This window comes from Erinaceus europaeus, unplaced genomic scaffold, assembly GCF_950295315.1.
Source record: "Erinaceus europaeus unplaced genomic scaffold, mEriEur2.1 scaffold_521, whole genome shotgun sequence".
NCBI classification, from domain to species: domain Eukaryota; kingdom Metazoa; phylum Chordata; class Mammalia; order Eulipotyphla; family Erinaceidae; genus Erinaceus; species Erinaceus europaeus.
The window spans coordinates 29806-55623 of NW_026647317.1; the positions used below are offsets into that span (position 1 = coordinate 29806).

Here is a 25818-nt window from a genome sequence, read left to right on the forward strand (position 1 = left end):
TTCCACTCTTAGCCGCACAGGGAGATCTGTGGTGGGATTGGGATGGATGGAGAGAGGATTAGGGTGGGTCTGCCTATGACTTTAGCTCAACCTCCTAAGAGGGGTATAAAGAAGGATGACAGAGGACCTAGTGGGGGTTGTATTGTTTATGGAAAACTGGGAAATGTTATGCATGTACAAACAAATGTATTTACTGTTGAATGTAAAACATTAATTTCCCAATAAAGAAATAAAAAAAAAAACCCAAATCCGTGCTTCCCCAAGGAGGCAGCACAGGGAGATCTGTGATAGGATTGGGATGGGTGGTGAGAGGATTAGGGTGGGTCTGTGTGTGACTATAACTCAGCCTCCTGAGAGGATATAAAGGCTGCGGACCACGTCTTCCTCACTCAGAGCCAGACGACTGCATCCAGGGATTGAATCCCAGAACCGCTAGGACCCAACCTGCTGTTGCTGGAGTCTGCACCCCAGCCAGGCAAGTCAACTCAGAGCAGAAGATTTGTCCCTGTCTACAGCTCTAGCCGCCCACCTGCCCTTGAGCCAGCCGGCCAGCTCGCCACCCTGGAGAGGATGGCCAGGAGACCCCGCAGCTCCGGGGACTTCCCTGCGTCCTGGGAGGAAGCTCAGCTTGGAGGACTCCATCCTGAAAAGCGCCCCAGAACTGGTGAGTGTGGGGAACCCGTGAACGGACTGAGCTGCAGCAACCTTGGGGCTCTGGACAATGTCATCATCATTGACCCCAGCGACTTGGAGACACACTTCCTGGGGACGGTCTCCCATGAAGAGGTCTGCGAGGTGCAGGAGCCCAGCGAAGACAACTGTGAGCTTCAGGAACCCCTGGAAGAGGCCTGCGAGCTGCAGGGCCTCCCGGAAGAGGCTTGTGACCTGCACGCCCCTCTCGATGAGATCGCCGCTGAGCTGCAGGAGGACCAGGAAGAGGCCCCTGCACTTGAGGACGCCCAGGAAGAAAACTATCAGCTGTTTGTCCTGCCCGGAGAGGTCTACCACGTTATTATCCTGCAAGAAGACATCTATCAGATTTATTACCTGGAGCTAGAGGCCTCTGAGCACCCTACGGGCCACCAGCCTTACATGAGCCCAGACCCGGGCTACCAGCCAGGACTCCAGCTCTCAGCTGCAGGGGCATCTGGCCTCCACCTTCAGGGATGCCTGGCAGAGCCCTCCATTTGGGCCCCCACCCCCAGTCCACAGAGAAGCTCCTCTGAGTCCTACTTTAGCCTCCAGTCACAGGTTCAGGAGCTGCTCCTCAACTCTGTGCTCAGACCTCTGCCTCCTTCCCCCAGCCCCTCAGGGCCCCCTGAGCTCCCCAAACGCCCCATGGGGCCTCACCCCAAGGCCCGCAGGCGCCTGTTCCAGGAATGAACCCCCTCATTCCCCTCTACACATGCACCCTGCCTCCTTCCCACCCACCCAGAGACCCTGGAGAATCTGGAACCTCTGACCTGACTCTATCCACCTGGGACAAGCCCCTCAGGTGCGATTCCAGTTTCCCCGTTTGCTCACTGACTGTGTGTGACCTGATGGAGCAGCATGAGCAGAAGATTCTAGACCTCACCTCTGAAGCTGAAAGTCACACAGAGACACCCGACCAGGACTCGTCAGACCACTGTGCTTTGCTGTGGAGGCTTCTTTCCCTCCAACCTTGCTCCATCTAGCAACATAGCTCTGCTCCCCTCTCTCCCCAAACCAAGAATTCAATGCATGTTTGTTGTGAGTTTCCTTGCTTGATTTGCCTTTAATTTGCAGAGATACTTACAATATTGTTTCATGCATGGCCTTAGTTTCAACCTTGTATAAGAAATTTCAAAATGGAGAATGGTTTGTTCATAACATATTTAACTGGAATTTCCCTTCCTTCAACTTCATTTTAAATCAATTTTTGATTATATCACATAATTCAGTGTGCCTTGGAACATTTACTTTAAAAAATTTATATATATATATGGATCTGAAAATCACATGCAAATAGCCAATCAAAATGTTGTATTCCACGAGTACATATTGCTAGAGGCCTTTTAAGTTTTGAATTCCCACTTTCAATTTTTTAATTTAATTAATTTATTCATGGGCTAGAGATAGAAAGAAATCAAGAAGGGGACAAGTTAGATATGGAAAGATACTTGCAGCAGTGTTCATTGCTTATGAAGCTTTCCCCTTGCATTTTGTAGCTTGTGTGCTCAACTAGGTACTCTACCGCCTAGTCCCTGGCTTTTCATTTTCACAAACAAATAAAACCTAAGTTTTATAATTTGATTATTTTGACTCCTATTTAAATATATACACATAAACCTATATATTGATTATTTTGTATGGATGCCGAGAGAAATTGAGAGTTAAGCGTGGTAATCTGTTTCGGTGTGGTAGGTTAAAGTACATGCTAGGGTCCCCTAAAGATGAGGGAGTTAGAGCACTAATATGTATGAGGAAGGGTCTAGAAAACATGGATCAGTCCCTGGCATCACCTTATGCCAGAGCTGAGCAGTAATCTGTTCTTCTCTTTCCCTGTGGTAATGGGACAATGGAGCTGAATGCAAGGTGCCTTCTGCTTATTGGATGGAGAGATACTAGCTCAGAGATCTCATTCTGATTGAAGATTACTGTCAGAAAGAAGTGTCTAGTCCCCCTGAGGGAGGATGTTGCTTCCCTGGTCATCCGATTGGATTATATCCTTTTGTCCCTTGTCGAAGTATACTGTGGTTAGGGTCATTTCATGCTGCTTTTTCCATATAGAGTTAGAGCTCTGTTGTGCCAGGAGGACAGAAGGACAATCCCTACCCCTCTGACTATCATGTAGCCTCACAGTAGCTCTGCTTGGGAGACACAACCCTGATGTTGGGTATTGTCAAGGAACCAGAGTATACAATAATGACAAGACATTAAAATAACTTACATTAAACATTAAAGTAACTTACAGCCCAGACACAAGAAAGAGCAAGCATAAAGAGCTAATATGTAGGATGTTAAATTGGGACCAAATTGCCAATTCAGCAATGAGAAATGGTGCTGTCGCATGGATAGTGTGCCTGTCTGTGGTGCTCTGGGCACAGTGTCCAGCACTGCTCTTACCCCATCAGGGGAAGTGTGGGTGCTGTGCTGTCTTTCCCCCCTCCCCATATTCAATGCATTTCTATCAACAGAAACCTACAACTACGTGGAGAACATTCCCTGGAAGAGTGAAGATTATATATGAAGCTTTCAGTGGGTAGGGAGTTCAAGAGGTGATCAAGAAGGAGGGCAAATAGGAGACAACTCTTTCTGGTGTGTAGTGAATAGAAGCACACTCTACGGAAACAGAAGACAAGGGAGTTTGGGGGCCACAAGGAAACATCAGCAAGTCATGGAAAAAGGCATAGATACCACCAACTGCCAGTCCACATTCAGCTGCAAGAATCAATGTGACAGTCAAGAACGACTGCAATATCCCAGGTCATGTAATTGTAACTCGTTTGACAATCAGATGAAGGAAACATGAAGTTTTATTTCTTGACTCTTGGTACAGTTTCATTAATCTGCACGTATCACTTTGATGACAATAGTACAGTATGTTCACACCTTTTCCACTTGGTTGTTACTGAAGTGATCTGAACACTGCTCAGCTCTGCCTGGTGATGATGGTATCCAGCTGGGACTGCCAAGCCTTACACGTGAAAATCATTTGCATAACTATCTTGCTCCCTGCCACGCCCTACATGGCTGCTTTACTTTACACAGTTTCTGCTGTGTGCATCATTAAAGAGCAACATGTCTCCCAAGAAATCAGAGGTATACACAATGTTAACTCCATCAAGTTGGCCATTAAAAGATCAGCTCTAGAATCCTTCTAGCCATGTCCTTATCTCTTCACACCTGTAACAATTAATTGGCTTCAGAAAAGTTGATTGGAGGTTTAGTGAGTTCATTGAATGATTGGTTTTATCTATAGAACATTTAAGAGCAAAATCCTATGACAGCTGACTTCCATTTGACCCACTTTATCAACCAGAATAACTTAGTGTTTATCCAGGTGTTGAAAAAACACAGGAATCATGGTTTGAGAAGCATTCTGATCCCTTCTCCTCGGGCAGATTTTGACTCTGCAAAGGGAACTGTGTACTGGGAACTTGGGATCACCATTTTCCAACTGACAGTCTTGCTCTCTCTCCTTTGTTTTCCACCTTTTCTTCAAACCATCTCATTCAGGAAGTAGTGGTTCACATATCAGTTGTTGACACATGGGTGCAATTTCTTGTGCCCCTCTTGAGAGTTGACTGTATCCCACTCTCAGCACCAACCCAAGTCCCCCTTCATCACTGTATGCTGTGTACCCTAACACCCCTCAACACCTTCCTTCTGCCACAAAGACTGAGCCCTTGGCTTTGCAGCACTACACCCTACCCACCCCCATGCTGTGTATGTGTGTGTGTGTATATATTTGTTTGTTTGTTTTACGAGATCACTGCACAGCTCTGGCTTATGGTGCAGAGGACTGAACCTGCGACTTCAGAGCCTCAGACATGAGAGTCTCTTGGCATCACCATTATGCTATCTACCGCTGCCAATATATATATTCTTTTTTTTATTATTCTGTGTTTTTTAATGCAACATATAAGTGATGACCATCTGATTATCATTCTCCATTTGGCTTACTCAGTTAACATGACTCTCTCACCTGGCTTGATTCTTAGCTTTAGTAAGTGTTCACACTTAGGGATGATATGGGAATCACACGGGGTGAACTTATTCCAGGGTGGCTGATCCTCAGTTTCAGAGACCCTACCTCAGAAACCTGATTACTTATGGGTTAGATCATAAAAGTCTTGAAATAGATGACATTGCTTTGCATATCCACTTTATTGAAACTAGGCAGTCAGGTTGGTGATGGGCCGATATTGGGGCAGCTTGGAATGTTCCTACTTATGACCACAGAATGTGAGCTCAGATCTACAGGGATGCAGAGGTCACATAGGCTCCTAAGATGAATATGGGCCCTTGATTACATCAAATCGAGGGTATTTACATTTATATTTATTTATACCCCTTTCCCATATTTGGGAGCTACTCTCTTCTCTGATCTAGGCTTCTGGTCCTTTTGCCAGCCATGGCATCATTTCCCCGGACAATAAACTGGATCCACCTGAATATCAGATTTCAGGCTCAGGGAAAAAAAAAAAGAAATAAAAACTAGTATAGCCACAGGTCCTTTGGAATATAACTAATATATGCCTACTAACTATCTACAAAGAGCAGACTCTCCCCCAACTCTTCATCTGCACTAATCCAGCCTATAGGTTCATGATTAGTCAACAATTTGTTTGGATTTATATGTTAACTCTCCTTTCAATCACCAGGTTCCAGATGCTAGAATGATGCCAACCAGACTTCCCTAGACAGACAACTCCACCAATGTGTCCTGGAGCTCCACTTCCCCTGAACCCCCCTCCCACTAGGGAAAGAGAGGCAGGCTAGGAGTATGGATTGACCTGTCAATGTCCATGTTCAGCAGGGAAGCAATTACAGAAGCCAGACCTTCCACCTTCTGCGTCCCACCTTGACCTTGGGTCCATACTCCCAAAGCGTTAAAGAATAGGAAAGCTATCAGGGGAGGGAATGGGATACAGAGTTCTGGTGGTGGGAATTGTGTGGAGTTGTACAACTTTTATCCTATGGATTTGTCAGTGTTTCTTTTTTTTTAATATAGAATTTATTTATTTATTCATGAGAAAGATAGGAGAGAAAGAACCAGCTATCACTCTGGTACATGTGCTGCTGGGGATGGAACCCAGAACCTCATGCTTGAGAGTCTAATGCCTTAGCCACTGTGCCACCTCCCAGACCACAAGTGTTTCCTTTTTACAAGTAAAATTTAAAAGAAGAATGCTGTGCAAATGTTAAAAATAATGGTGTCAGCCCCCCTCCTTTTACAGGTGGGGGAACCAACGCCTGATAGGAAAGAACTCTGCTCCTGGATGCCTGGATGCCTGCACACAGTTCTGAAAATCACATTTTTCTCTGCTGATATCGACTCCCTCTGTGGAGTGAGTGGAACCAGCTGAGAAGTGCTGGGATGAAGAATCGAGTCAAGGAACTGGTGGGGAGTGCCTAGAACATAACCTCAATTGTGCAGCCTCCTCCCCTCCATGAATATATGGCTTGATCTGTCATGCATGGATCCTGAACTGGAAACCAAGGACACCCCACCACTGCCCAGCCCTTCACAAATATCTACCCAAAGAGCTAGTAATGGTTCATAGTCAGCCAACAAGTACTCTTGCCTGCCTGCTTTCACCCGCTGAAGGACACAGAGACTGACCTGAGGCAATCTGTTATGGGGATAACAGTCTGCCACTAGAGATTAGACCTGAGTAAATTTTGACCAGCAAAAGTACTACCTACTGGTAGTCACAAGTCCAGCTTTAGCACTTTAGTTGCATGACCATAGGTGGGAGGTTTAACCTCTCTGAGCATCACTGTTTTCTGTGAAATTAAAGTGGGAGACAGGAGATACCCTTGTGTTCAGGCTCAGATACCTGGCAGGGCTCAGTCCACCCTGCTTCTCCAGCCCACCTAATATAGCCAGGTACAGTGACACAGCTGTGACATGCCAGCCCAGAATGCCCTCCAGAGAGTAGAAAGAAGTGAGGACCCAGACAGGAGCTTGTTTTCAAAGACAGAGGTAAACACGACCAAGCAGACCCCGATAAGGCTGAGATGAAAGAATGAAAATGTTGTTCCTGCCAGGGCATTTTTATGTCAACAGCAGATGGGGGTGGGAGGTGGCCACCACAAGGCCCCTGGAATGGCCAGCAGCTCTGTGAGCTGATCCCCAGCAGGGACCCAGCAAGCCCCAACAGGCAAATAGGGGAGGGAGTCTTTCCAGGGACCTCCTCCAGCCTGTGAAATCAAGCTGTCTAGGGGCTGTCCAGGTCTCTCTGTCTATGTCTTCCTCTCTGTATCTCTCTACCTTATTAAAATAAATAAAATATGTAAAAAAAGTATAAAAGATTATATGACACTACTATGAGCAACTACACATCAAAAAGTTTTACCACTTGAAAGCTAAATCCCTAGAAACATTCAATTGACCAAGACTGAGTCATAAAAAAAAAAAAAAAAAAAGAGGAAATCTGAACAGAGCAATGACTAGTAAGGAGACTGAATCTATGATCGAAAATGTCCCAGTATCTTCACTGGTGAACTCTGCCAAATATATAGAGTGACACCAATCCTTCCCAAACTCTTCCCCCAAATAGAGGAGGATGGGACACTACCAAGTTCACTATATGAGGCCAGCATTGCTCCACTACCAAATTCATTGTATGAAGTCAGCACTGAGTAACACGATACTCAATGGGGAAAAATTGAGAGCTTTCCCCTCTAAAATCAGGAACTAGGCAAGGATGTCCACCCTCACCACTTCTCTTCACCATAGTACTAGAAGTCATCACCATCACAATCAGGCAAGAAAGAGATATCAAAGGTATTTAAATTGGGAAGGATTAAGTAAATTTTTCATTATTTGGAGATTCTATGCTGTTATACCTAGAGGACCCCCAAAACTACTGGAAATCATTAATAAAGCTGGCCAAGTAGCAGGTTACAAAATTAATACTTATAAAACTGTGGCATTTCTTTTTCCAAGTCTCTGATTGTCAGAGAAATGCAAATCAAGACAACAATGAGATATCACTTCACTCCTGTGAGAATGTCACACATCAGAAAAGGTAACAGCAGCAAATGCTGGAGAGGATGTGGGGTCAAAGGAAACCTCCTGCACTGCTGGTGGGAATGTCAATTGGTCCAACCTCTGTGGAGAACAGTCTGGAGAACTCTCAGAAGGCTAGAAATGGACCTACCCTATGACCCTGCAATTCCCCTCCTGGGGATATATCCTAAGGAACCCAACACATCCATCCAAAAAGATCTGTGTACACATATGTTCTTGGCAGCACAATTTGTAATAGCCAAAACCTGGAAGCAACCCAGGTGTCCAACAACAGATGAGTGGCTGAGCAAGTTGTGGTATATATACACAATGGAATACTACTCAGCTGTAAAAAATGGTGACTTCACCGTTTTCAGCCGATCTTGGATGGACCTTGAAAAAATCATGTTGAGTGAAACAAGTCAGAAACAGAAGGATGAATATGGGATGATCTCACTCTCAGGCCGAAGTTGAAAAACAAGATTAGAAAAGAAAACACAAGTCGAGCCTGAAATGGAATTGGAGTATTACACCAAAGTAAAAGACTCTGGGGTGGGTGGGTGGGTGGGGAGAATACAGGTCCATGAAAAATGATGAATGAAATAGTGGGGGTTGTATTGCTAAATGGGAATCTGGGGAATGTTATGCATGTAAAAAAAAAAAAAAGAAGTAGAAACGCAAAGCAGAAATTGACTGAGTTTGGAGTATGGCACCAAAGTAAGAAAGCAGAAGTATACTAGAGTTTGCAGTGAGTACCTCCCTAATACTTCCTCTCCACTTTTCCAAGCTTTGGGTCCATGATTGCTCAACAATTTGTTTGGCTTTGTATGTTAACTCTCTTTTCAGTCACCAGGTTCCAGGTGTCATCAGGATGCCGGCCAGACTTCCCTGGATTGAAGACACCACCAATGTGTCCTGGAGCTCAGCTTCCCCAGAGACCCATCCTACTAGGGAAAGAGAGAGGCAGACTGGGAGTATGGACCGACCAGTCAACGCCCATGTTCAGCGAGGAAGCAATTACAGAAGCCAGACCTTCTACCTTCTGCAACCCTTAATGACCCTGGGTCCATGCTCCCAGAGGGATAGAGAATGGGAAAGCTATCGGGTGGGGGGGGTTGGGATATGGAGATTGGGTGGTGGGAATTGTGTGGAGTTGTACCCCTCCTACCCTATGGTTTTGTTAATTAATCCTTTCTTAAATTAAAAATAAATAAATAAATAAACTGTGGCATTTCTTTATACAAAAGATGGGCCAGAAGAAAGGAACCTCAAGGAAATAATCCCATTCACAATTGAGTCCAAAAAGATAAAATACCTAGGAATAAATCTGACAAAGATGGTCAAGGACCTTTTCAATGAAAACTATGATATTGTTAAAAGAAATAGAGGATGACATAAAGAAGTGGAAGAATATCCCCTGTTCATATACTGGAAGAATAAATATTGTAAATAAGAATAAATGTCATATAAATATGGCAATCCTGTAGATTCAATGCAATCCCTATTAAAATCCCAATGACATATTTCAAGGAAATTGAACAACTTATTTAAAAATTTCATGGAACTATTAAAAAAAATATGACTAACACTGCTAAGGAAAAAGAAAAATAGAGGCATCACAATTCCTAGCTTCAGTTTATATTACAAAGCAATAGTAGTTAAAACAGCATGGTATTTGGAACAAAAATGGATATATGGACAAATGGAACCAAATAGAGAGCCCAGAACTAAACCCATACATGTACAGGCGTATTATGTATGATAAAGGGGTCAAAACTGCCCAATAGGGAAAATAAAGTCTGTTTAATAAATGGTGTTGGGTGAATTGGACAACCATATGTAGAGAAATGAAACTAAACCATAGCCTAACATGATGCACCAAATTAACTCAAAATAGATAAAAAATCTGGATATTAGACCTGAAACTATAAAATACATAAAGCAGTACATTGGAGAGACATTTCAGAACTTTAACATTAAAGACGTATCTGGAGACTCCACTCCATGGACATGGGAAACAAAAACAAGAATGAACAAATGGGACTGTATCAAACTGAAAAGCTTTTACACATCAAAAGGAAATTCTGTAAGAATAAGCAGGAAACCTAGCAAATGGGAAAAGATTTTTGTACACTACACTTCAGACAAACAGTTGATATCAAACATCTATAAAGAAATCATACAGCTCAACAACAACAAAAGAATAGCCCAATAAAAAAAAGTGAGCAGTAGGGAAGAGATACACATGGAACACACACATGTGAAAATGCTCCTCCAATTCACTCATGATTAGAGAAATGCGAATTAAAACCACATTGAAATTCTACTTCTCACTTGTGAGAATTGACTCCATCAATAAAACAAGAGAATGTAAGTGTTGGAGAGGGTGTGGAGAGAGAGAGGAACTCTACTACACTGCTGGAGGAAGCCACAAATTGATGCAGCCATTATGGAGAACAGTACGGAGAATTCTTAAGCAAATACAAATGGAAATACCTTATGATCCAGCAATTCTACTCTTATGCATATAATCACACTTATTTGCAGGGATATGTGCACCCCCATGTTCATAGCAGATTTATTCACAATAGCAAAAACTTGGAAATAACCAAAGTGCCCTTCGACAGATGACTGGGACTAAGAGAAAAGACAGACATATAAAGATATGACAGAGGGGCCAGGTGGTGGTACACCTGGTTGACCACATATATTAATTACAATGTTCAAGGACCCAGGATCAAACCCCTGGTCCCCCACCTGTAGGGGGAAAGCTTCATGAGTGGTGAAGCAGGGCTGTAGGTGTCTTTCTTTCTCTCTTTATCTCCCCCTCTCAATTCCTCTCTCTCTCTCTCTGTCCAGTAATAAGTAAAGTTTTTTTTTTTTTTTTTTTAAAGAGTGAGTTAGTGGAGTCCAAAAGATGGTGCTCACTGAACTTCAAGTAGGGCACTGGAGTTCTGATATTCAGGATTGCCTGTATCTGGTTCTTCTCCCATTCAAGTACTAACCAAGCCTGACACTGCTTAACTTCCGAAATCAGACAAGATCGGGCATGTTCAGGGTGGTATGGCCATAGACAATACTCTGCTTCTTCTTTCCTTCTCTATCCTATGAAATAAAATAAATCTTGGGAGTCAAGCAATAGCACAGCGGGTTAAGTGCACATGGCACAAAGTGCAAGGACCAGCTTAAGGATCCCAGTTCGAGCTCCTGGCTCCCCATCTGCAAGGAAGTCACTTCACAAGCGGTGAAGCAGGTCTGCAGGTGTCTTTCTTTCTCTCCCCCTCTCTGTCTTCCCCTCCTCTCTCCATTTCTCTCTGTCCTATCCAACAATGACATCAATAACAACAATAAAAACTACAACAACAAAACAACAAGGGCAAGAAAAGGGAATACATAAATATAAAAAAGAAATAAAATAAACCTTAAAAATAATAAAGTAAAAAAATTATGGGACATATACTCAAGAGAATATTACTCAGCAATAAAAAGAGATTCTTTATCCTTTGGGATAAAGTGGATGGAATCAGAGAGGATTATGCTTTATGAAGCAAGTGAGGAAGTAAAGGACAACTAACTACTGGATGGTTTCCCTCATATGCAGAATATAGAGAATTAAAAATATGAATATGAAAAAATGTCAACCTATATCTAAGAGTGCCAGAGAACTATAGTGGTTATCTATAGGGGTGGGAAGGAGGTGGGGACACAGACACTTGGTGACAGGAGTGGTGAAAGAAAAGAGATATAGTGATATTATCCACAATATTCTTCAGTACTGTATTTTATTTTATTTTTTAACAGAATACAATAAGATTTATTGCAATGATATAATTAAATAAAATAAAAGTTGCTTTACTATAAAAGGGAATAGAAGCTGTAGGGTTTTGTGAAAGTAACATATAATTGGACATGTTCCAGATTCCTGATGTCTTTATCCACCAATAAAGATCCATCCATCTTTATTCCTGATGTCTTTTTTATTTTATTTTATTTTATTTTTATTTATAAAAAGGAAACATGGACTAAACCATAGGATAAGAGGGGTACAACGCCACGCAATTCCCACCACCAGAACTCTGTATCCCATCCCCTCTCCTGATAGCTTTCCTATTCTTTAACCGTCTGGGAGTATGGACCCAAGGTCCTTGTGGGATGCAGAAGGTGAAAGGTCTGGCTTCTGTAATTGCTTCTGCACTGAACATGGGCATTTACAGGTCGATCCATACTCCCAGCCTGTCTTTCTCTTTCCCTAGTGAGGAAGGGCTCTGGGGAAACAGAGCTCCAGGACACATCGGTGGGGTTGTCTGTCCAGGGAAGTCTGATCTGCATCATGCTAGCATCTGGAATCTGGTGGCTGAAAGGAGAGTTAACATATAAAATCAAACAAATTGTTTACCAATTATGGACCTAAAGGCTGGAATAGTGCAGATGAAGAGTTGGGGGTCCTCCATTTTGTAGATAGCTGGTAGGCATATTTTAGTTATATTCCAAAGGTCCTGTGGCTACACTATTTTTTTTTTCTTTTTCTTTTTTCTCCTGAGCCTGAAATCAGGTGGATCCCATTTATTGTCTGGGGAGATGATGTCATGGCTGGCAAAGGGACCAGAAAGCTGGATCAGTAAGAGAGTAGCTCCCTAATATGGGAAAGGGATATAAATATTGTTGACTGTAAATCCCATTGATTTGATGTGATCTGGGGCTCATATTCAGTTTAGGAGCCTATGTGACCTCTGCATCCCTCTAGATCTGAGCTCACATTCTGTGGTCATGAGTAGGAATGTTCCAAGCTGCCTCAGTTTCAGGACCCATCTTCCTCAGGTGGAACATTGAGTATGTTGTCCGTCTTTCCTTCAGAAGATGGAACATTCTCTACTGTTGTTGATTCAAGTTGAGGGCAAGGTCCTATGGGGGCCCACAAAGGAGTCTATTGTGTTTTTCCTGATAGAGATGACTGGTAACAATGGTGAGAGGGATTTATTTGAGGTCTAGGCCCATCATGTCTGTTTGGGAGTCTTAGGACTCCCCGACTAGGACCCCAGGTAATGGGGTGGCCTGATAGTGACTAAAGAGTCATCGTTAAAGTGTGCTAGTCTCTTGCCCTTATTGAGCTTTTTCAGTCCTTGCTTTGATAAGGTTAGCTTTGGAGAGAGTGAGAGAAGTATAATAGGAAGTAGGTGAGGAGGGTATCTAAGTAGACACTATTTCATTATGAACTTTATACTGACTCACTACAGACTGTTGTGCACTCTTGCTTTCAGGTATATATTTTGCCCCAATTTATGGGTACATGTCTCATGAGACCTGGTTTACATCTAGGTTTTAGGACTTTGTTAAGAAGTGAACCTCCTGGAATGGAATTAGAGAATAATATGCAAGGAAAGGTCTCACCTGAGTAATGAGGCTGAAGGATTGACATTCCATGCCTGACATCTCTGGACACGGTCTGAAGTGAAGCATGCTGAGGTGGTACTCGTTGTGTTGATTATCAGCAGATATCATTTGGTATGAATTGAGAGAATCATGCAGAAAAGTGAGCCCCACCCTAGAGGTTTCAGGACTGGGGGAAATATAGGCTCTATAGAGGAAGTGGGAGGTTCCTGCTGTCTTAGGGTTTAAGAAGGCAATAGATAGTTATTGCTATAATCACATTATTTGGCAATTGGGTTATCTTTGAAATATCCTTTTGTTAGGATTTGCTGTATAATACACAACATCACCATAATTTATGTCCTTTGACATTACTTGTATATAGCTGTGCCACTTGTTGCTTCTATTCTTCCTGGTCTAAGCTTTTAAGAGTCAACATATCAAAGACTGAGCCTATGTATTAAAAATATTCAGTCTGTGCTTTAAAAAGTTTGAGACATTCAATCAATTTTTATTAATTGAATAGTGATTCATATGACTACAAATTAATAGGAGTGTACATAAACACCAATACCACCACCAAAATAAACTGTATCCCATTCCATCCACCACCACCCCCAACCCACCCCATGAAGTTGAACATCCACCCTCACCCTCAACCTAGGGTCTTTACTTTGGTGCCCTACTCCAACAATACTGTATTTTAACAATGATTTTTGAAACACAAAAAACATTAGTAAAAGATACATTTGAAATAATGCAAAAAATTGTATAAAGGGTGTTTATTAGTAAAATATATATATATTATGTACATGCATACAAATACATGTGTAATTTACTTCTTTTTTTCCCCTCTGGAGTTATTGCTGGGGCTCAGTACCTGTACTATGAATCCACTTCTCCTGAAGGCCATTTTTCCCATTTTGTTGCCCTTGTTGTTATTATCATTGTTGTTGTCGATGTTGTTGGATACGATAGAGAAATCGAGATAGGAGGGGAAGTCAGGGAGGGGGAGAGAAAGATAGGCACCTGCAGACCTGCTTCACTGCTTGTAAGCGACCCCCCTGCAGGTGAAGAGCCCGGGGCTCAAACCGGGATCATTCCGCCAGTCCTTGCACTTTGTGCCATGTGAGCTTGACCTGCTGCACTACCCTGGCCCTGGCTCCCTGTAATTTACTTCTTATGTGCATTTATTGGTTATTGTCAATTTGTGAACTCCTAAAGAGTATATATATTGATCTATTGGATAGAAACAGAGAGAAATTGAGAGGGTAGATGAGATAGGGAGAGAGAGTGGCACATACAGCACTGCCTCACCACTCATGAGGATTTCCTCCTGAAAATAGCGAAGGGGAACTTGAACCCAAGTCCTTAAGCGTGGTAACATGTATGTTCTACCAGTGCCACTACCACCCAGGTCCCTCTGCACTATAATTTACAGAAAGTGGCCAGCAACTCGCCAGGTATGCAGCAGAATCCCTCCTCCCCTCCCCCTTACCTCTCAGGGGACAAGGTTGGTTGGGGACGCTCTGCAGGCTGACCCCTTGCCTGTCTCTTCCCCAGCTGTCCTGAACTGCACTCTCCGTGGGGAAAAGCTCTGGGATACATATGCTAGGATGGCATTGCAGAAAATGAATTAGGCTGAAATTAGAGATGCCCTGAGCTCTCCCAGGGAGTTTGAAAGTGTTTGCTCTGAGATTGACTGCACACAGGAAAAGGTATCCCAATTGATAAGAAGTCATTCAGATCATCATCTATGGGACTATCAGTCTCTGACATCAACTCACTCCCTGCCAGTCCACACCTGGGATTTCTAGACTGAGTATGATTTCTATGACATAAGGTTAATTTCAGAGCCCTTTTTTCATGCTGTCAGGATCCTGTGTAATTGTATCTCTCCAATACTGTTCATTCACATGTGCAGAGTTGCAGGCGCTGATGAGAAGGAAAGAAGAGAGAGAACAGAAGCAAAATATTGTTCTAACTAGGACTCCGAGGGCACTGGGGCATCTAACAGACAAACTCACATCTTTGAGAGAATCAGAGCTATGAAACAGTATTTGAATTTTTCATATAAATAAGAAATCACAGAAATCCAACTGAAAGTTGAATATAGTGAGCAACTCCTTGATTTGTCTTTTTAGAAAGCTTATTTTGGTTATAAGGGAGAAGGCATATGGGAAGGTAGGGAAACTGAATGATGGGGAAAGAGTGGTTAAGAATATATTCAAGTCTCTTGTCTGGTGTATGGTATGTGAAGATCTTCTCCCATTCTGTAGGGGTCTCTTTGTTTGTGTGATGGTTTGTTTCTTTGGCTGTGCAGAAGCTTTCAATTTGATGTAGTCCCATTGGTTTGTTTTTGTTTCAGTATTCCTTGCAATTGGGCTTGTTTCATCAAAGTTGTCGAGGTTTAGGTGTGAAGTGTTCCACCAATGTTTTCCTCTAAGTATTTGATAGTTTCTCATCTAACATCCAGGCCCTTGATCCATTTGGAGTTGACTTTTGTTTCTGGTGAGATAAGTTGGTTCAGTTTCATTCTTCTGCATGTTTCAAGCCAGTTTTCCCAGCACCATTTATTGAAGAGAGCCTCCTTCCTCCATTTAATACTTTGGGCCCTCTTATCAAAGATTAGATGTCCATAGGTGTGGGGGCTTAGTTCTGGGCTTTCATTTCTGTTCCACTAGTCTGTGTATCTATCTTTGTTCAGTACCAGGCTGTTTTGATGATGATAGCTTTATAATGTAGTTTGAGATCTGGTGGTGTGATGCCTCCATTTCTGTTTCTTTTCAACAATATTGTTTTGTCTATTCTAGGTGTTTTATCATTCCAGACAAATAATTGTAATTTTTGTTCTATTCTCTTAAAGAAGCTTGGTGGAATTTTGACGGGTGTCATGTTAAATTTGTATATGGCTCTAGGGAGAATATTCATTTTGATGATATTAATTCCTACAATCCATGAGCATGTGATGTCTTTCAATTTCATGTTATCATTTTCTATTTCCTTGAATAGTGACTCATATTTTTCAGTATACAAGTCTTTCACTTATTTCGTCAGATTTATTTGTAGATATTTTATTGATTTTGCTGCAACAGTAAATGGGAATGATTTCTGGATATCCTCTTCTTCAGATTTTGCATAAAGAAATACCACTGATTTTTGTACATTGATTTTGTAGCTTGACACTTTACTAAATTGCCTAATAACTTCCAGTAGGGCAAAAAGTAAAAATCTCTGGGTTGAAGGTGAGGGCAGATGTTTGGCTTCACTGGGGTGGGGCCGGGGAGGATGGGATGGGGCACAGGCTTTTGGTGGTGGGAATGGTGTTTATGTACTCTCCTATTAACTTGTAGTCATATAAATCAGTACTTAATTAATATGAGAGGGGGAAAATTTATTGAATGTCACAAACTTTCTACTGCACATAGTCTTTGAAATGTTGGCTTTTAAAAGCATAGACTAGAGAGAACAGAAGCACCCGGTGGCATTACTCTATAAGATGCAGCTATATACAAATAATGTCAAAGGACATAAATTATGGTGATGTTGTGTATGATACAGCAAATCCTACCAAAGGGATTTTCAAAGTTAACCCAATTGCCAAATAATTTCACTACAGCAATAACTATTGCCTTCTTAAATCCTAAGACAGCAGGAACCTCCCACTTCCTCTATAGAGCCTATATTTTCCCCAGTCCTGAAACCTCTACTTTGGGGCTCATTTTCCTGCATGCTTCTCTCAATTCATACCGAATGATATAGCATCTGCTGATCCCAACCTAATCTATGCAGTGAGTACCAGCTCAGCATGCTTCACTTCAGACTGTGTCCAGAGATATCAGGCATGGAATGTCAATCCTTCAGCCTCATTACTCGGGTGAGACCTTTCCTTGCATATTATTCTCTAATTCCATTCCAGGAGGTTCACTTCCTAACAAAGCCCCCAAACCTAGATATAGACAAGATCTCATGAGATAGAACATATGTTCACACGTATTCCTAAATTAGAGCAAAATATGTACCTGAAAGCAAAAATACACAATAGTCTATAGTGAGTCTGTATATGCAGCAAGCAAGTAGAAAGACCTAAAAACAAATCATAAAGTTCATAATGAAATAGTGTCTACTTACACTTAGATACTCTCCTCACCTACTTCCTATTAAACTTTCCTCACTTACTCCAAAACTAATCTTATCAAAGTAGGGATTGAAAAAGCTGAATAAGGGTAAGAGACTGGCATACTTTAACAATGACTCTTTAGTCACTGTCAAGCTACCCCATCAGCTGGGGCCCTAGTCGGGGAGTCCTAAGATTCCCGAACAGACATGATGGGCCTAGACCTCGAATAAATCCCTCTCTCCATTGTTACCAGTCAGCTCTATCTGGAAAAATACAGTAGACTCCTTTGTGGACCCCCATAGGACCTTGCCTTCAACATGGATCAACAATGGTAGACAATGTTCCATGCTCTGAATGGAGGATGGACAACATACTCAATGTTCCACCTGAGGAAAATGGGTCCTGAAACTGAGGCAGCTTAGAACATTCCTACTCATGACCACAGAATGTGAGCTCAGATCTAGAGGGATGCAGAGGTCACATAGGCTCCTAAAATGAATATGGGCCCTTGATCACGTCAAATCAATGGGATTTACAGTCAACAATAATTACACCCCTTTTCTATATTAGGGAGCTACTCTCATCTCTGATCCAGATTTCTGTTCATTTTGCCAGCCATGACACCATCTCCCCAGACAATAACATGGATCCACCTGTATATCAGATGTCAGGCTCAGAAAAAAAAAAAAAAACTAGTATAGCCACAGGCCCTTTGGAATATAACCAAAATAGGACTACTATCTATAACACAGAGACCACCCCAACTGTTCACCTGAACGATTCCAGCCTTTAGGTTCATGATTGCATGGAGTTGTACCCCTCTTATCCTATGGTTTTTATCAGTGTTTCCTTTTTAAAAATAAAAAATTTTATAAGAGAATATATTCAAGCATGCTCCCAGTAGCACACTCAGTAGAAAGCACATGTTACTTACTATGTGCGGGACCAGGACTCATGGCCCCAGTCCCCAGTTGCAGAAGAGAAGCTTCAAAGCTGTGAAACAGGGCTGCAGGTATCTCTCTTCCACTCTCCTTATTTCTCTCCTCCCCTCTCAATTTCTTTCTTTCTTTCTTTCTTTCTTTCTTTCTTTCTTTCTTTCTTTCTTCCTTCCTTCCTTTCTTTCTTTCTTTCTCTCATTTTCCTTTTTGTTGCCCTTCTTGTTTATCATTGTTGTTGTTATTGCAGTTGTTGTTGTTGGATAGGGCAAAGAGAAATTGAGAAAGGACAGGAAGACAGAGAGGGGGAGAGAAAGATAGATACCTGCAGACCTGCTTCTCTGCCCATGAAGTGATGCCCCTGCAGGTGTCATGGGGGCTCAAACCAGAATGCTTATGCCAGTCCTTGTGCTTTGTGCCATGTGTGCTCAATCAACTGCACTACCGCCCGACTCTTCTTTCTTTTATTCTTTTAATTTTCATTATCTTTATTGATTGGCAAATGAAGCCAGAAATCTATAGGGTAGGGGGAGACAGGAAGAGAAAAAGAGACACCTGCAGCACTGTGCCACCACTCAGACTTTCCCCATGCAGGTGGGGACTAAGGGCTTGAACCAAGGTCATTGCACATTGTAACATGTACACTCAACCAGGTGCACCATCATCTGGCCTCACCTCTCAGTTTATTTCTCTCCTACCAAATAAAAAATATGAAAAAGGGGAAGAGGGTGATGGACTGTAGGAGAAATATATTCCTTATGCAGGCACTGAGTCCCAGTGATAACTCTGGTAGAAAATTTTAAAAAGTTAATAAACTCCCATCTCTGTACCCCTTAAAGAACTTTGGTCCATACTCCCAGAGGGAGAGAAATGTTAGGGGAAGGTGACTAGAGGGCTCTGAAATCCAGTTCCAACAGGACCAAGAAAGAGAAGAGGAAAAAAGGAAGGACATTCAGAAATAGTAATGCTTGTAGGAATGAGTTAGACAGAAAGTAAAGGCTGGACCATAGAAAAAATAGACAACTACCCCAGTAGGGAAAGATAGGAACAGGCTGGGGGTATGGATCATACTGTCAGAGCTCATATCCAGCAGAGAAGCAGTTACAGAAGCCAGAACTCCCACCTTCTGCACCTCATAAAGAATGTTGGTCCATACTCCCAGAGAGATAAAGAATAGGGGAGCTTTCAAAGGAGGGGATGGGATGTGGAACTCTAGTGGTGGAAATTGTGTGATCATTATTAACTCACTAATAAAAATAATAAAGATTGGCATACATACATACTTACAAAAATAATATTCAACACTTATCTGTGACCTTGGGAGAACCACTGCAGTTTCCAAGAGAAGAAATAGGGACACAGAACTCCAGTGGTGGGAACAGTGTGGAATTATATTCCTGTTATAATTTTGTAAACCATGACTTCAGTAATTTTTGCTTAAGCTTGATAGATAACAAGCAAACAAGCTTTAATTAAAAAAATTTTATTTATGTATTTATTTATTTATTGCCTCCAGGGTTATCACTGGAGCTCTGTCCTTGCACTACGAATCCACAGCCCTGGAGCCCATTTTTTTCCCTTTTGTTGTCCTTCTGTTTATTGTTGTTGTCATTATTATTATTATTGTTGTTATTGCTGGATAGGGCAGAGAGAAATCAAGAGAGGAGGGGAAGACAGAGAAGAGGAGAGAAAGACAGACCTTCTTCACTGCCCATGAAGTGACTCACCTGCAAGTGGGGAAGCAGGGGCTCGAACCGGGATTCTAACATCAGTCCTTGCGCTCTGTGCCATGTGCATATAACCCGCTGTGCTACTACCTGGTCCCACAAACAAACTTTTTTTTCATTTATTTATTTGCTTGTTTGTTTATTTATTCTTTTAAAATTTATTTATTTGTTCTTTTTCATTTAATTATTTGTTTGTTTATTCTTTTTTTCTGATTTTTTTATTGGTGAATTAATGTTTTACATTCAACAGTAAGTACAATAGTTTGTACATGCATAACATTCCCCAGTTTCCCATATAACAATACAACCCCTACTAGGTCCTCTGAATCCTTCTTGGACCTGTATTCTCCCCACCCACCCACCCCAGAGTCTTTTACTTTGGTGCAATACGCCAATTCCATTTCAGGTTCTACTTCTGTTTTCTTTTCTGATCTTATTTTTTCAACTTCTGCCTGAGAGTGAGAGCATCCCATATTCATCCTTCAGTTTCTGACTTCTTTCACTTAACATGAATTTTTCAAGGTCCATCCAAGATCAGCTAAAAACGGTGAAATCACCTTTTTTTTTTTTTTTTTTTTTACAGCTGAGTAGTGTATTCCATTGTGTATATAGACCACAACTTGCTCAGCCACTCATCTGTTGTTGGACACAGGTTTTATTACAAATTGTGCTGCCAAGAATATATGTGTACACAGATCTTTTTGGATGGATATGTTGGGTTTCTTAGGATATATCCCCAGGAGAGGAAATGCAGGATCATAGGGGAGGTCCATTTCTAGCCTTCTGAGAGTTCTCCAGACTGTTCTCCACAGAGGTTGGACCAATTGACATTCCCACCAGTGCAGGAGGGTTCCTTTGACCCCACATCCTCTCCAGCATTTGCAGCTGTTACCTTTTCTGATGTATGACATTCTCACAGGAGTGAAGTAGTATCTCATTGTTGTCTTTATTTGCATTTCTATGACAATCAGAGACTTGGAGCATTTTTTCATGTGTTTCTTGGCCTTTTGGATCTCTTCTGTGGTGAATATTCTGTCCATGTCCTCCCCCCATTTTTGGATGGGGTTATTTGTTGTCTTGTTGAGTTTGGCAAGCTGTTTATATATGTTGGTTATTAAACTCTTGTCTGATGTATGGCATGTAAAGGTCTTCTCCCATTCTGTGAGGGGTCTCTTGGTTTGGGTATTGGTTTCTTTCGCTGTGCAGAAGCTTTTAAATTTGATGTAGTCCCTTAGGTTTACGCTTGCCTTAGTCTTCTTTGTAATTGGGTTTGTTTCATTGAAGATGTTTTTAAAATTTATGTGGAAAAGAGTTCTGCCAATATTTTCCTCTAAATATCTGATAGTTTGTGGTCTAACATCCAAGTCCTTGATCCACTTGGAATTTACTTTTGTATTTGGTGAAATACAGTGGTTCAGTTTCATTCTTCTGCATGTTTCAACCCACTGTTTCCAATACCATTTGTTGAAGAGACTCTACTTTCCCCATTTAATAGTCTGGGCCCCTTTGTCAAAGATTAGATGTCCATAGGTATGTCGGCTCACTTCTGGGATCTTAATTCTATTCCACTGGTCAGTGTGTCTATTCATATTCCAGTACCAAGCAGTTTTGATGACAATGGCCCTATAATACAATTTGAGATCTGGGAGTGTGATGCCTCCAGTTCTGTTCTTTTTTCTCAAGACTGTTTTGGCAATTCTAGGTCTTTTCTGGTTCCAGATAAACATTTGTAGCATTTGTTCCATTCTCCTAAAAAATGTGCTTGGGATCTTGATGGGGATAGCATTCAATTTGTAGATGGCTCTGGGTAGTATATTCATTTTGATTATGTTAATTCTACCAACCCATGAACATGGAGTATCTTTCCACTTCTTTGTGTCTTTTTCAATTTCCTCAAGTAGTGACTCATAATTTTCAGTATACAAGTCTTTCACTTCTTTGGTTAGGTTTACTCCTAGATATTTTATTGTTTTAGTTGCTGTAGTAAAAGGAATTGATTTCTGGATTTCAATTTCTTCTAGCTTAGTGTTTGCATAGAGGAATGCCACTGACTTTTGAATGTTAATTTTGTAGCCTGACACCTTACTGTATTGGCTGATGATTTCCAAGAGCTTCTTGATGAATTCCTTAGGTTTTTTTTGTGTATACTATCATGTCATCTGCAAATAGGGAGAGTTTGACTTCTTTTCTTCCAATCTGTATGCCTTTAATTCCTTGCTCCTGCCTGATTGCTATGGCAAGAACTTCCAATACTATGTTGAATAGTAATGGTGATAGTGGGCAGCCCTGTCTAGTACCTGATCTGAGTGGAAATGCTTCCAGTTTTTCCCCATTGAGTATGATGTTGGCTGTAGGTTTGCTATATATAGACTCCACTGTTTTCAGGAATTTTCCATCTGTTCCCATTTTTTGTAGTGTTTTGATCATAAAGGGATGTTGGATTTTGTCAAAGGCTTTCTCTGCATCTATTGATATGACCATGTGGTTTTTGGTCTTGCTTTTGTTGATGTGGTAGATCACACTGATTGATTTACGTATATTAAACCAACCTTGCATGCCTGGGATAAACCCCACTTGGTCATGATGAACAATCTTTTTAATATACTGCTGTATCTGGTTGGCTAGAATTTTTTTCAGTATTTTGGCATCTATGTTCATCAGAGATATTGGTCTGTAGTTTTCTTTTTTGGTTGTGTCCCTGTCTGCTTTTGGTATCAGAGTGATGTTGGCTTCATAGAAGCTGGCAGGGAGTATTCCAGTGTCTTCAATCTTCTGGAAGACTTTTAAAAGTAGAGGTATGAGTTCTTCTTTGAAAGTTTTGTAGAATTCATTTGTAAAACCATCTGGTCCAGGACTTTTATTTTTAGGGAGATTTTTGATAACTGTTTCAATTTCATTAGCTGTGATGGGCCTGTCCATGTTATCTACTTCCTCTTTACTTAGTTTTGGAAGCTGGTAGGTATCTAGGAAATCATCCACTTCTTCCAAGTTCTCTAGCTTGGTGGCATATAGTTGTGGCATATAGAAGCCTCGCATGATATGTTGAATTTCTGTGGTGTCTGTTGTGATATCTCCTCTTTCATTTACTATCCGATTTATTTGGGTCTTCTCCCTTTTTTGCTTGGTGAGTCTGGCTAAAGGTTTGTCGATTTTGTTCACTCTTTTGAAGAACAAACATTTACTTTTGTTGATCTTTTGTATGGTTTTCTTATTCTCAATGTTATTTATTTCTGCCCTAACTGTAGTGATTTCTGTCCTTCTGGTTGCTTTAAGGTTCCTTGGTTCTTCTTCTTCTAGGTCTTTAAGTTGTGCAATCAGGCTGTTTATTTGTGCTTTTTCTTGTTTCCTAATATGTGCTTGTATAGCTATGAACTTCCCACTCAGTACTGCCTTAGCTGTGTCCCAAATATTTTGATAGCTTGTGTCTTCATTTTCATTGAAGTCTTGAAACATTTTGATTTCTTCCTTTATTTCCTCTATGACCCAGAGGTTGTTAAGAAGTGTGCTGTTGAGCTTCCACATTTTGGGACTATTACTAATCTTTTGTTGATTGTTAAGTGTTAGTTTAGTTCCACTATGGTCTGAGAAGATGCTTGGGATGATTTCAAAGCTTTTGAATTTGCTGATGCTGTCTTTGTGGCCTAACATATGATCATCCTTGAGAATTACCAATGTGGATTTGAGTAAAATGTGTATTCCAGTTTCTTGGGATGAATGACTCTGAAAATGTCCAGTAGTTCTAGCTTATCTATCTCCTCATTTAGCTCCCTCATGTCTTTATTGATTTTCTGCCTGGATGATCTGTCAAGTTGAGAGAGTGGGTTGTTGAAGTCCCCTACTATGATTGTGTTGTTGTTAATATATTGCTGTAGCTCTTTCAGTAGACGTTTGATGTATTTAGATGGCTTCTCATTGGGTGCATAGATGTTAATAATTGTTAAGTCCTCTTGATTGACTGATCTTCTGAGCATTAAGTAGTGTCCATTCCTATCTTTTTTAATCTTATCTATTTTAAAGTCTATCGTGTCAGATATGAGAATAGCTGTTTCTGCCCTTTTTTGTGGGCCATTGGCTTGTATGATAGTTTTCCATCCTTTCACTTTAAGTCTGTGTTTGTCTTGTTGAGTTAGGTGGGTTTCCTATAGACAGCATATTGTTGGGTTGTATTTTCTGATCCATCTTCCTACTCTGTGTCTTTTAATAGGTGAATTCAGGCCATTGACATTTATTGATATCAAAGTTTGAAGATATTTTAACACCATTCTTGTATAGTTTTAGAGTGTTCTGATATATATCCTATTTATGATGGTCTGACTGTTTATAGAAGACCTTTCAGAACTTCTTTCAGGGCAGGCTTGGTGATAGTGGATTCCTTCAACTGTTGCTTATCTGAGAAGGATTTGATGCCTCCATCTAGTCTGAATGACAGTCCAGCAGGTTACAGTAGTCTTGTTTGAAAGCCTTTCTCATTGAGCACTTAATAGATATGTTGCCATTCTCTTCTGGCCTGTAGTGTTCATGTGGAGAAGTCTGCTGTTAATCTTATGGGTTTTCCTCTGTAGGTGACTCTTAACTTTTCTTTTGCAGCCTTCAGGATCCTTTCTTTATCCTTATTCCTTTCCATTCTAAATATGATGTTTCTTGGTGTCTTTAAGCCTGTGTTAATTCTGTTTGGGATCCTCTGGGCTTCTTGAATCTTTATGTCTTTGATGTTGTCTAGACTAGAGAAGTTTTCAGCTATTATGGCCTGAAGAATGCTTTCTTCCTTTCCCTCTCTTTCTTCCTCTGGTAGCCAGTAATGCATATATTGTTTCTTTTGAAGTCATCCCATAGGTCTCTGTTGTTGTTTTCAGCATCTCTTAATCTTTTTTGAGATCTCTTACTTCTTTTTTAGTTGTCTCTAATTCGCCCTTGATCTTTCTAATTCTGTCTTCAGCCTCATTGATTCTATTCTCTCTGCTCTCTACTGTTTTCTGGAGTTCATCTATTTTGTTACCCTGTTCTGATACTGTTTTAGCTTGTTCAGCTAGTTGTGTTCTTAGCTTAGCTATTTCAGCTTTCAGATCTTGAGATAGTGTTTTCTTCCAGAGTCTCATTTGTTGTTCCTGTATTTCTGATTACAATTCTTTCAAACTTTTTACTCACTCCTGTGATTATTTCCTTAGCTAATGTTTGGATGCTGACCTCGTTATTTTGTGCTACACCCTTTGGGGGGCTTTTAGCTAGACTGTTGTCCTGGTTCGTTTCTCCAATATTTCTTCTTGTTGGTTTACCCATTTTATATATTATGTTATGAGTTCCCTCTTTTAGTACTTTTCAAATTACTGATCACTATTTCCTGGATTGACTTGTGTCTAAGTAAGGTAATTAAAGGGTTCACAGTGGTGGAAGTTAACAGTTGTTTCAATAGTATTTTAATCACTGAGTTGGGACTCAGTGATTTAAAAGCCTCTTTTTTTTCTCTCTCTCTCTGTAGGCTATTCGGGAGCCTGAGGGCTTCTGAACTATAAGTAGGCTTCTTAGCTTAATCACTGACTCCTGACCAAGAGATAAGGCAGGGTGTGGCAGAGATAGTCCAGTGGTTATGCAAAGAGACTTTCACAGCACCACAGCTATGCCACTGAGGTATAGGTCTTTTCCTGAGTTTCCTGGTTAGATCTCTGCCCCCCGGTGTCCCTCCCTGCCGCTGCTCCAGATTCTGAGAGCAGTAGCAATGGAGACTCAGAGTTGCACTTGGTGAGTCTCTGGGGAGTCCTCTCCTCCCTTCAGCTGTCCCCTTGTTGGTGGAACAGACTGGAGGTGGTGTCTCAACTGATAAACTGCCAGACTGTTACTAGCCACTTAGTCTCTCCCTAGGCTCCTCTCTGTCACCAGCCACATGTGTTTGCACTCACCAGTGATTTGGTGGGTTCCTGTAGTTGTTCTAGTCCTGTCTTGTTTCAGTCACAGGTGGTCTCCTTTGGTATT

At 41.3% G+C, this 25818-nt stretch overlaps 1 protein-coding gene across 1 annotated transcript; it reads left to right on the forward strand.

Moving 5' to 3' along the window:
- The first annotated feature begins 570 nt into the window (after nt 1-570).
- Nucleotides 571-1383, forward strand: LOC132536296 (proline-rich protein 23A-like). Its single transcript, XM_060183922.1, has one exon. It carries the CDS (start codon nt 571-573, stop codon nt 1381-1383), a length of 813 nt encoding a protein of 270 aa, XP_060039905.1.
- The last annotated feature ends 24435 nt before the right edge of the window (nt 1384-25818 follow it).